The sequence below is a fragment of the Magallana gigas genome, chromosome 7 (assembly GCF_963853765.1).
Source record: "Magallana gigas chromosome 7, xbMagGiga1.1, whole genome shotgun sequence".
NCBI lineage: Eukaryota > Metazoa > Mollusca > Bivalvia > Ostreida > Ostreidae > Magallana > Magallana gigas.
Window position 1 is genome coordinate 2,611,840 of NC_088859.1, and position 13,419 is coordinate 2,625,258.

Here is a 13,419-nt window from a genome sequence, read left to right on the forward strand (position 1 = left end):
ATTAGGATTTGTTCGGACGAATTACGTATTTGTTCGGACGAATTAGGATTTGTTCGGACAAATTAGCTATTTGTTCGGACGAATATTCAAAAAGTTATTAGTTTATATGAGGAGTAATTAAGACTATCTGCTCTGGTAATGATGTAGATGAAAGGGGGGGGGGGTCAAGCCACCCCTTTCCTTCAAATGATAAATTGCTAATAATATAGACATAGGTGTTATATTATCTGACATGTATGCAATATCTGACATATTTTGCTGTCAAGCTCAATTTTCAAACTCTATCTATCTAAAGGATTGGAGTTATATTATCATGGTGCCATGGGTTTCCGATAGTCTAAAACTAATGTTGTCTCTTTAGTCAACTTTGAATCTATTTAATTTTTAAAATCAGACATAGCATCAAAAGTCGTCGATACAAAATCAAAGTTAATCGTCATCATATGCAGTTTTTATCTATAAATAATCTGGATGCCGCATTCGACCGATGAAAATAGGCGTCGGATGTTTCCGATAGTATGATTCATAAACAATATTTTTCAATAATAGTTAAGAAAAATGAGATACAACCTTTTGAAAATATTGTATAAAATTGTCAATTGTCAATTATCAATTGTTTTCACCTTAAATCGTCCAATTATTTTAATTTTCCCCAGAACTTGATTCAATTAGTTATGATCATTATTATGATTATTGATAACTTTTTTATTTGCGCTCCTAAGATTCCAAACAAAGGAAAACTTTATAAAGATAATTTTAACATGTAAATACGTCATCAGAGGTCTATTTGATGGACAATGAGTATTTTTATCATTAAATTCTATTTTTATTATTTTTTATATTATAGTTAGGATGTTGGGTTATTTTGCTGACTTTATATTATAAAGTATAAGTAAAAATTAGTTTGTTTTATAAGTCACTTAAGTAATTGTGCGATTATTACAATTCCACGAAGCATATTAGTTAACTTTGATCGTATGTACATGTATATGTATAATATTAAAGTTAAGGCGAAAGATAATTTCGTATGTCCAGTGTCCCAAGTAAACAGGAGAATGACTACATTTTCAATATAAATATCGACAATCAAAATCCACGTGCGGAATCATATAATTTTGACTATTGGAAACATTTCTTCTGGCATTACGCGAAAAAAAACTTAAAGCTACCAAAGAAAAAACATGCGCTGCCTAGAGTTGGCATACACCTATACGCGGATCTAGAGCCGGGGTGGTCGGGTGGCTTTGGACCCCCACCCCGCAAACAAAATTATCTCTCAGACCCCCACCCCCACCCCGGTAAATTTTTCTGGATCCGCGCATGATCATGTAAACTGATTAGACTTTTCACATTTATGTATCCATTATTAAATACATCTCTCTCTCTCTCTCTCTCTCTCTCTCTCTCTCTCTCTCTCTCTCTCTCTCTCTCTCTCTCTCTCTCATACATGTACCACTATATTAATAACTTATTCGTCCGAACAAATCCTAATTCGTCCGAACAAATCCTAATTCGTCCGAACAAATAACTTATTTGTCCGAACAAATATCTAATTCGTCCGAACAAATCCTAATTCGTCCGAACAAATCCTAATTCGTTCGAACAAATAACTTATTTGTCCGAACAAATAACTTATTTGTCCGAACAAATAACTTATTTGTACGAACGTACATATTAAAACAATGTGCCATCCGGGCTTTAGCTTTTACACAGTAGAAGACGGTGCAATATGGCGGATTGTAGTCACGGTAGTGAGACTGAGTCTGATGATCTCAGAAAAGTCACTGATTTTATGTGCAAAAGAGGATACACTGAAGAGGCCATTAAAAAAGTAAGAAGAGATCGAGTAAGTAACAGTTCATCTATCAATAACAGTTATGTACATATGCATATTCGCTGAATCAGGAATGCAAGCTTGCATGCACGTGGTGCATAGGACCTATGGACATTTTGCAAAATGACGATAGGCCTAATGTGCGGTGAATAATTAAAGAATTTAAAGGATAAAGGATTTATTGAAAAGTCACAAAATAGCATTGCATCTCATTTATTATTAACTTGTGGAAATACAGCTATCATCACTTCCAGCCGGTCAGGGTTTTTTTCAGTTAACAGGTTAAATAATGTTGGGATTTCCTAGCGAGGTGTTGAATTTTACAAGATGGCGTCTGCTGAAGTTGCTAGTTGCTAACCTTCTTCTCTTTTTATACCAGTGGTATATGCATTTTTTGTACCTAGCATATTTCGCGTTAATTGTGATTTTTTTAGGGGGGGGGGGGGGTCCCCAAGCACTTTTGGTAGGTATTAGTCTGTTTCTCATTTATTAACAACTAATTGATAAAATCGCGGACTCCTGTATTATTACAAAATCGACACAGGGGATGGGGAGGGGGTATGACGAGAATGTGCTGTCAAAAAGGAATAATAACACCCTACTTATACTATGTCCCGAGTTTTTGCTTCCACCACTTTTTGCTTGATATTCCAATAATAGTAAATACCTTTGTGCTCAAACTACGTTCATCCACTATAAATATGAAAAATGTCCAGATTATCTGTTCTGACGCTTCAGGTTTCAATACACATCCCAAAATAGAAAGTCTACGGGAATTTTGCATTGCATCAGCCATGATTAAGCCCGGATGATAACGTTGAAAAATTGTGCGAGATGTCCCAAGTACTTCCGAATGGAGAAAAGCTGTAAACATTTCCCATTATAAATCTCCATAAGAAAATTTTTTTCGTTCCTATGAACTTTTATGAGTGAAAAATGATAATTTGTCAATGAAAATATCTTGGATATTTTCCCTTTTATCGATTTCAACAGCATTTTTTTCACAGGTGTGTGTATTTTTATGAAAAATTATCAAAAAGTGATGGAAGCAATAACTTGGGACAGACTATAGTAATTTAAATTAACATGCGCATCGACATTATAGTGTTAACAGAACAGTTCAAAACTGAGAACTATAATTACACTAAAGGGCGATTTTGTACACATGCAACCTGAAAAAATTGCACATTTAACAAAAATGTATGACAAAAAGCATCACCTGTGTATATATAACCTCTACATATAAGACAGTCGCAAGTAACAGGGGTTAACTGAGGCTGTGAAAACACCTTTTGAATTCATAATTATCAGTTTATTGCCTTTGGGTTAAATTTACTCGATTGTGAACTCAGAATACAAGGCGACTTAAACATTTCTTTAAAATAAAATTCCGACAAAGTTACCGATGAAAAAGCATCAAGTATATGTCAACCCCTAGGTTGGTCCTAATTTATTTGTTGTGAGGTACACAAGGTACAAACAGTTCATGATTTATCTCTTCTTTTCAATCAACTGATAAGAATCAAAATGTTGCCACACTAATTGGAGACGCCAATGCTGAAACTAAATCTAATATTGGAGCCGATGATGGAAAGTGGGCGGAAAATTCAGGAAAATTTTGAAAATTGGCAAAAAAAAAAAGTTTAGGGTCGGGGTATAAAATAGGGGCGGTCGGGTGACCGGAACCACTGGTATTTTGTTATTTGGCCTAATATAGTTCTTTGAAAAAAATAAATAGGATTAGAACAAGTCCACAAAAGACAATAAAAATAAAACTTAACTTAGAAAGCTATCTTTTTTAAGCTCTCCTGAACTGAAAGCTTAGATGAGCTTTTCTGATCACATTTTGTCCATCTTCTCCAGAACCACAGGGCAAAATTCGACCAAACTAGACACAAAGCATCCTTAGGCAAGGGGATTCAAAGTTGTGAAAATTAAGGGGAGATACATGTAATTAGGAATTTCACAAAATTTTCAATTTTTTTTTCTTAAGAACCATTTGGCCAGGAAAGCTGAAACTTATGTGGAAGCATTCTCAGGTAGTGTAGATTCAAAGTTGTGAAAATCATGACCCCGGGGGGTAGGGGGGGCCACAATATGGAGTCTGATTTTTACATTAGGAATATATATAGAGAAAAATCTTTAAAATTTTCTTCTCAAAAATCAATCAGTCAGCAAAGCTGTAACTTGTGTGGAAGCATCCTCAGGTAGTGTACATGTAGATTCCAGTTGTTAAAATTATGATCACCAGGGGTACGGTGGGGGCCACAATTGGGGGGGGATATTTACAAAGCAATAAATATAGGGAAATAAATCTTTAAAATCTTCTTCTCAAAATCCAATTGACCAGAAAAGCTGTAACTTTAATGGAAGTAGCCTTAGGTAGTGAAGATTCAAGTTAGTTCAAATTATGATCCCTGGGAGTGCGGTGGGGCCACAATGAGGGGGCCAATTTTTACATAGGAATGTAAAGAGAAATATCTTTTTTACGAAAATAAAAAAAAAAAGCAGAAAAGCTGTAACTTTTGTGGAAGCATTCTCAGGTAGTGTAGATTCAAGTTTGTTCAAATTATAATCTCCAGGGGTACAGTGGGGGGGGGGGGGGGTCAAATTTTTACATAGGAATGTAAAGAAATATCTTCTTTTCATAAATTGATTAAGGAGAAAAGCTGTAATTTGTGTGGAAGCATTTTCAGGTAGTGTAATATAGTGTAATATATGGAGGAAAATCTCTAAAAATCAAATAAAAATGGATAAGACCACAATTGGGGGGGGGGGGGGGGGTTCAAATGTTTACATAGGAAAAAAATTTGATCATGCTCAAAAATACATAGTATATAGTATTACTAATATGCAAGCATATCGACATTTGTTGATTCTCAATTGTTTAGACAGTGGACCTGGATAATTCTTGGGCCACACAAGGGGTTCAAAGTTTGGTGTAGGTTTATATTTATAAGAACAGTTGTTCAAGATCTTTTTGAGAATGGCATTGCTCAATATGTGGTATAACTATGAAATCAGTTACAAAAGGGGCTCAACATAAGAACTTCTGGAGAAAACTTTGAAAATCTTTTACTACAGGATCTATTTTACTCATTCATTGTCCTGATATTTTGGATATGACTTCATAAAGCTGAATTTATTATGTCCATTGTTGCTCAGGTGAGCAATGTGGCCCATGGACCTCTTGTTTTATAATCATATTGTCCAAATTTAAGCCCTGATAGTTTATAACTAGATGACCTATTGCAATCAATTTTTGACCAGGTTTTCCAAAGGAAATTATTAAAATGATGAGAAAGTGGAGGGCGACTGCCTAAATTGTATCCCTATTGTACAGATAACTTCTCCTACAGTTTTCAAGTAAGGGAGTTGTTTTGAAGATCAATTGTAAATATATCAGAGATGTGCATATTTAATACTTTGATTTTGATTTTTGATAATTTATGAAAAAATACCACCTGTTGAACTTAGTTATATTTTGGCAAAAAATTGCATATAATATATAGAGTACCCCCATTGCTCTGAATAGGTAGTGTTTATCAATGCAGGGTTGACAAATGGATTATGGATACTGTCCACACAAAAGAAAACCCAGTTTGCAGTCATATTAACAGCTTTTTTCTTGTTGTCTGTTTTCATGTGCTGTCTTTCATGTGTCAACATTTTTCAGCTTCTTCTTTGAAACTACAATGGGTTATATTGCTCAAAGGTATATTTGCAGTTTCATTCATTTTCTGTCCCCTAATATAATAGTTATATAGAGAGTATAACAATTATGCTGAAAGGTAGTGAAAACATGCACAATATACAATGTAGTTTACATAGGTTCAAGTGACGTCATGAAGATCACATTTTTAAGTTCACCTGAACTGACAGTTCAAGTGAACTTTTCTGATCACCTGTGTCCGTCATCTGTTTGTTTATTTGTCCATTTGTTCCTTTTTATATTTTCGACATCTTCTCCAGAACCACAGGGTCAATTTTAACTTAACTTGGCACAAATCATCCTTGGATGGTAAAAGGAATTCAAGTTTGTTATATTAATTAAGGGCCAACAACTCTTTTCAAGAGGAGATAATTTGAAATTATTGACAAGTTTGCATTTTTTCAAAAATCTTGTCTCAAAAACCAATTTGGCCAGAAATTTGAAAAACAGAAAGTTGTTTGAAAGGATCCTAAAGAAGTGTAGATTCAAGTTTGATAAGGTTGTACCACAATGGGGGATTACATTTAACATTAAAAAAAATCTTTTAAAAGATCTTCGCCGCAAGAACTTAAATGTTGTAATTCATGATATTTCTTATATGCAAAGCGTCTATTAAACAATATTTTGATATTGTTAAATAGATTTTAAGTTGTTCAAACCATAACCCCCAAAGTAATGCTGGGGTCTCTGAAGATGTGAAAAATAAAATCTGAATCAGAATAGGAATATATGTAACATCTGCAAAAAAATAATTTTTCATTAATGTATTGACACAAGTTTTTTAACAAGATTACTAAATTCTCCAGATATTATCACAGTTATGGCTATTGTTGCTCAGATTAGCAACACGCCCACCCCCCCACCCCCCCCCCCCCCCCCCACCCCCTGGCCTCTTGGGTAAAGAAAAAAAAGGAGACCTTTACCTAAATTGCATGGCAAAATAGAGTTGCAGATTCATTGATGAATGTTCTTTAAAACTTTGATATGAAGCATTTATAAATTATTTGCTTTAATGACTTACTGTATAAAAAAAAACTGGACCAAATTTGAAAAACAATTGATTCATGAAATGACATTCCACAAAAAAGTAGGGGTGCTGTAGTTAATAAGCAATATATTTATACCCCCGCAAACGAAGTTTGGGGGGTATGTAGGAATCACCTTGTCCGTCTGTCCGTCCGTCTGTCTGTGCAATCGTGTCCGGTCCATATCTTTCTTATAGAGAAACATTAGAAGTTCTTACTAAACACAAAGATTGCTTATGACCCAAGGGTGTGTCATGACCTTGACCCAAGGTCATTTGGGCAAGGGCAAGGTCACTGGCATAAAAAATGCAAAATTCGTGTCCGGTCCATATCTTTCTTATAGAAAAACATTAGAAGTTCTTACTAAACAAAAAGATTGCTTATGACCCAAGGGTGTGTCATGACCTTGACCCAAGGTCATTTGGGCAAGGGCAAGGTCACTGGCAGAAAAAATGCAAAATTCGTGTCCGGTCAATATCATTCTTATGGAAAAACATTGGAAGTTCTTACTTCACACAAAGATTGCTTATGACCTAAGGGTGTGTCATGACCTTGACACAAGGTCATTTGGGCAAGGTCAAGGTCACTGGCAGAAAAGTGCAAAATTTGTGTCCGGTCCATATCTTTCTTATGGAGAAACATTTGAAGTCCATACTTCATACAAAGATTGCTTATAACCTGAGGGTGTGTCATGACCTTGACCCAAAGTCAATTGGGGAAGTTCAAGGTCATTGTTTCAAAAATGCTTAATTCCTATCTGTGTCATGTCATGTATTAATGGAAATATTAGAAGCTCAAATTTGACACAAAGCTTGCTTGTCTCAGGCCACATAAAATTATTTTTAGGTTCTCATCCCTGTCTCTCTGAAAATGGCCTGCCCCGATGAAATTTTTTTCTGAAAAAAAATTTGTGGAAAATTTTTTTTGGGAAAAAATGGGGCTCAGTATATTAATAATTCAAAATATTTAAATATTAAATGGCTGCTTGACATGTGGATTTCATTTGATTTGAGTCATGATTGTTAACGGAAGGATGCAAATGTCCTCATGCATTAACAGTTAACTTAAAATATAATGGAATTAAAGGATAGAAATTGGTTTGTTTACTCATATTAGCATTAACACTTTAAAAAAAAAGGCAGTTGTTATTTATAGAAAATGGATAGTGAAATAGATTAATCCAATATTTTCTATAATAGCAAAAATACTTGTGTTATGATTTTTTTCTTAGCGGAGGGTATCAATTGTGAGCTTGCTCACAGTACCTCTAGTTATGAACTGCTTATCAATATAAAATACCCTTAAAATGTTTGTTTTTAGTACTGATACCAATGTATGTCATTTTAGATTGATGTTTCTGCAGTTCAGAATATGGATGATTCAGAATTGAGCAGATATATACCTGCATTTGGAGATCGAGTCAATCTTAGAAGTCTATCCAAGCCAGACACTGGAAGAAAAGCAGCTCTATTTGATAAACTTAGAAGTAAGATGAAACTGCAGACCAAGGGAAACTGTGATGAATCAGATGCTTGTAGCAGTCGTCCTACCAGGAGTTTTAATTTACGAGGGAACAAAAATGCACAGAAATTAAGAAGAAAAATTGAATTAGGTTGGATGCACAACGGAAAACATGTCCGAAGTTCCAATGGTGGAGGTAGCCGTAAAATTGAACTTCCGAGAGATGCAAAAAAAGCAGACATTTTAGAAGTGGCAAAAGAAATATTTTTCCCAAATGGTCAATCAAAGAAAAATATTTTGCTAACAGCAGTTTCATGTAATGTCTTAGATTTTGCGCAGACAGAGTTTGAGGATAAGATTTCAATTGCAGAAATGTATGATACAGTAAAAATGGGTATGTTACGCTTCCATCTCTGTACCAAGACCAAAAATGGTGCCTGTTCTGAAAACAAAGAAGATGAACTTACAAAAAAATCATCAGAGGACTTAGAAACAGAAAGTGACAATGAGCTTCCTGAGATAGAGGAGACAATTAGTGATGTAGAAAGCATAAGGGATCCCATCCTTCCAGATTCAGACGTCACTCCTACAAAGAGGTCAAAATTGTCTTTAACTTTAACATGTCCAGTTCCAGATAATCATGAGATTGGCACCTCTACTATCAGAACAGAAGAACCACTACCAGTTTTGATGGACAGTTTTAATGAAGCATTTTTTAATACTGATGTTGAAATTACCATTGAAGAAGTGATGCCAAGAAGTCCATCTCCTCCTCCAGAGGAAAAACTAACCACAATTGTTCACAGAGTAAAAGTACTAGAGGAGCTTATTGAAATGTTCAAGAGCCCACAGATCATTAAAAAGTCCATTCAGTTTTCATTCATTAATGAGGCAGGTGCAGATCAATCTGGTGTTTCACGAGATGTTTACACTTCCTTTTGGGCTGATTTCTTCTCGAGGGTAGCAGAAGGAGAAGACTTCCGTGTGCCTGCTCTTAATCCCCAGTGGCAAGTGGAGGAATGGAAATCTGTTGGTAGAATTTTAGTCAAAGGTCTTTTAGACCACAACATTTTCCCCCTGAATTTTGCTCCAGCATATGTAACGGCACTCTTGTTTGGAGAACATTCCATAAGCGAGAAAACTTTACTTGATTCTTTTCTCCTTTACCTAAGCAAATCAGAAAGAGATTTAGCAAAAGTTGCAATAGAACGAAAGCTTTCTGCAGATGAAAATGAAGACTTCTTGGACATGCTTGATCGACTTGGAAGTAAAACAATCCCAACATTTGAAAATATGCAAGAAGAACTTTTGAAAATGGCACACAAAGAATTAATTCAAAAGCCAAAATATGCTTTAGAAAAAATGGCTGAAGTTTGAAGAAATGAAATAATTGTTCAAATTCCAAGTGAAGTTGATCTACTTGAAATGTACGAATCTAAGAGGCCATCAGTCAGAAAGGTTTTGAAGATGATAAGTTCAAACCCACAAACACCTGCTGAAAATCAGTGTTTACAATACTTCAAACAGTATATTAAGGCACAGGAAAGTCAGAAATCAATCCAGAGATTGCTTCGTTTTCTAACAGGAACTGATATCCTTTGTGTTGAAAAGATTGAGGTAACATTTACCAAGTTGATTGGAATAGAAAGACGTCCAATTGCTCACACATGTGGACCAACTCTGGAGTTACCATGTACATACATGTCTTATATTGAGTTTCGGTATGAATTAGACAACATTCTCCAGAGTGACCACTGCATGGAAATGAACATTGCTTAAAAGTTTTGAACTGTTTGAATTTCCCCCCAAAATGTCAATTTCTAAGAACAATGACACTCCTGTACTCAAAGAAGGTCACCTTTGGGGTTGGGGGGGGGGGATGAGTTAAAAAAAATGTTAACTCGTGTTAAATGGGCTTAAATTTTCTTTATTGCATGTATGTGGTTATGTTGAAATTTTGTTCACTCTTGCATTTGAAGATGCAGTTTTCTTGCAGTCTTACATGTAAGTAAGAAAGTAGAGGGATACTAAGTTTGAGTTGAGAACTGTTGCTCAGGTAATCACAGTGGTCTCCTGTGCGGGTTGTACAGTTTAATTTTATAGAGTTCCTTTATTATTGTTTTGAAAAAGAGAACTCGTCTTCTTCAATAATAATGATATGTGATGAAAAATATGATATTTGTGTCCTATTTTGCTCTTCATTTGTAGGTAGGGAACAAATAAATCATGTATTTTTACTATTTTGAAAGGAGAAAAGGCCTGTCTTTTTTATTATAAGTTCTTAATATATAAAGAAAAACAAGAATGTTCAAGAGATGCATAACATCAAATCTTTTTGTATCCTAAAACTTAACTTTGATTTTGATAACCTTCAATTGAAATGTGAAAACCTGTTATATAATGTTTTTATTCATTTTTGCTGAAATGTTGAAATAGCTATGCAATTATTTTTATTAAATGAATTTTATTTCATGGTTCTGTGAATGCTAAAACAGACTGTTTTTTATTTGAAAATGCAAAATCAGCATAGCGTTATAAAAATTTAAAGTATTGAATATTTGTTGAGTTTTCTTCATTCTATTTTATGATTCTTTATGGGTCATACATATGCTTATGTACATGTGCTGTCTAAAATATAATGGGTTCTTTTGAATTTTTAGCTATCCCCTATTTTGAACGGCCATATAACGGTTTAGGCTTTCCCATCCATCAGTCGGTTAGGTTTTTGGCTTTTTTGAAGAAAAAAAAATGTGTCTGTCTTGAAATGGTTTTTTTTTTTATTAAAAATCCACTGCACCAGAAATGCCAAAAAATATTGTATATTGTAAGTTTATTCCTACCATGACCCCTGGGGAATAAAATTTGGTTCGAAGTTCTTTTTAGAATGACATACATGTACCGTTAGAAAAAAACCTTTTAAATCTTTATGGAATAAGGAATCATTCTTTGAGTATTATGAGGTGATAATTTCGGTCGGGGCGTGTTCAAATCCAATAAAGCCCTTCGAGCTTTATGATAGATTTGACCAAGCTCTGACCGAAATTATCACCTCATAATATTCAAAGAATGATTTCGTATTACTTGTATTATTTCCAATTTGTACACTTTTAAACCACTATTTTTTTATGTAGCACATGCTACATGTATTACTACGTGGCGCAGCCAATATTGTTTTTTCGGTTATGCTATAACGACCATTTTGTGTCGCTCATGTTTTATGAAGTTATTGGGTTGTAGGGTTCAAAATTAATTCGTAATGTTATCACAAAGACATCTGAAAATGAAAATATTTTTCAATAGAACAGAGAGGCAAGAAATTACTGTGTATGGTAAATAAACTAAAAGATGGAAATTTTAAGGGTTTCTTTTTAGCTCACCTGAGCTGAAAGCTTAAGTGAGCTTTTCTGATCACATTTTGTTTGTCGTCCGTCTGTCTGTAAACTTTTCACATTTTCAACATCTTCTCCAGGGTAGGATGGGGTCACAACGGGGTGGGGGGAGGGAGACAAATTTTTGACATGGGAATATATGGAGAAAAATCTTCTACAAAACCATTTGTTTAGAAAATCTGTAACTTTAGTAAAAGCAACATTGGGTAGTGTAGATTCAAATTCGTTAAAATAAAAATCTTGAGGAGTAGGGTGGGGCCACATTCGGGATCCAATTTTACAAAGGAAACATTTTTAATTCACAAAAACTGAAATGTTATTATATATATAATAATATATGGTATTTTCCCAATTTGTGATTCTTTAAAATTGTTAAGACTTTTGCCCCTGGACAATTCTTGGGCCTCACAAGGGGTTCAGAGTTTGATTTAGGTTTATATCCCATGTATAAACAATTGTCTAGGATCTTGTTGAGAACTGCGATGCTCAACATGTGATATGAATATAAAACCATCCTGTTAGAAAAGGGACTTGATTATAAACAGAAGAATATCTACATGTATTATACTATATTGTCCAGATATTTTGTATTATGTCTCCATTAAGCTGATTTTATCATGCTTTTATTGTTGCTCAGGTTGTGTGCGATGTGGCCCATGGGCCTTTTGTTACTGTATGTTTCCCTGGGGGTCAGAGATTAGTTAGATTTGAGGGGTGGGATTTTACAAAAATACATGTAGTTTTGATGAGGAGAAAAAAATTATATGATCACAGAAGAAGCTGGTTTGAAGAATTTCTGATTAACTAATGATATCTGGAGGTCATACAACTGCTGTAATCTATGGAAGTGTTCCTCATTTTTTTAAAAATTTTATTTGGGGGGGGGGGGGGTGGGGGCTCACATACACTCTTTGTCACTGTATCCAATGATAGATAGCGAGATAGATGGAAAGAGAGATATTTTCAGATTTAAATTTTTAAAATTACGAATTAGCATTTAAAAAAGAAAGCATGAAGACGTTAAAGTAAATTTTAACCACAGTAAATTAGAATTTTAATTGAGATAGCAAAAGCTTTTTATTTATTCTTTAATTTTTAACTGTAAGTAATCTGAGTCTGCAGGTTTTAAATTATCGGTTTTTAATACATACATTGATTGACTCTTATTTATTACATATATTTATACTTCTCATTCTCTCTCTCATATATAGAAAAAAAAATAAAAGATAGCATTATAAATTTAATGAATTAAAGAATAAATCAATATATATAATTCTGTTTTCAGCGACGTTTAATTACCGTAGCTTGATTTTCAGTCGTTGTATGCATATGCACTCCAAAATCTTCAAAATAATTCATTTTACATCACTAAATGCCTTTTACTTATTTTGTGCTACGTTCCCGCAATCACGATTCGCAGTGCGATTGAAATCGTGATCTTAATTGTAGAGTAATCGCATCAGATCTTAAGGTCACATTATAATCATGTTATCATAGAAAAAATTTAACCGTCAAAAGTTTTCCGCGATCAGCACAATTTTCAATCGGTATCATCGTATCGAACTGTACTACATCGTTAATAAGAGCAGCATGTAATCGTGTCCCCCCCCCCCCCCATACTTGTGATGATCGGAATCAATCTTTGAGGAGACAAACAACACGTTGCGCTGCGTTCAGTTTCGACGTGTCAATATGGTCAGACGGGCTTTATAAACAGTAGCGCATTTAAGGGGGTGGGTGGGGGTGGGGGGGGGGTTGGGGGTGGGGGGGGGGGTTGCCCCCTAAATTTGTCAAACTAATGTTAAATCATACTTCTATTGGCAAAGAAAATGTACATTTTGCGAAATTTTTGGATACTCATTGAATTTCTCTACATTAGACTTATTTCAACGATGTAGTGTGAAGAAAACCCGTGGGTTCAACGATATAACGTACATAAAAAGCCAACTTAGTTGGGTTCAAATTTGAGGGTGGGGTGATCTTTTTTAACGCTTTATT

At 34.5% G+C, this 13,419-nt stretch overlaps 1 protein-coding gene across 1 annotated transcript; it reads left to right on the top strand.

Annotated features, from left to right (window-relative positions):
- Positions 1-1,644: 1,644 nt before the first annotated feature.
- On the top strand, positions 1,645-9,543 carry LOC117681117 (uncharacterized). Its single transcript, XM_066067266.1, has 2 exons — positions 1,645-1,846; positions 7,919-9,543. The coding sequence occupies exons 1-2, from the start codon at positions 1,730-1,732 to the stop codon at positions 9,407-9,409; spliced, it is 1,608 nt and encodes a 535-aa protein (XP_065923338.1). The 5' UTR covers positions 1,645-1,729; the 3' UTR covers positions 9,410-9,543.
- Positions 9,544-13,419: the final 3,876 nt, after the last annotated feature.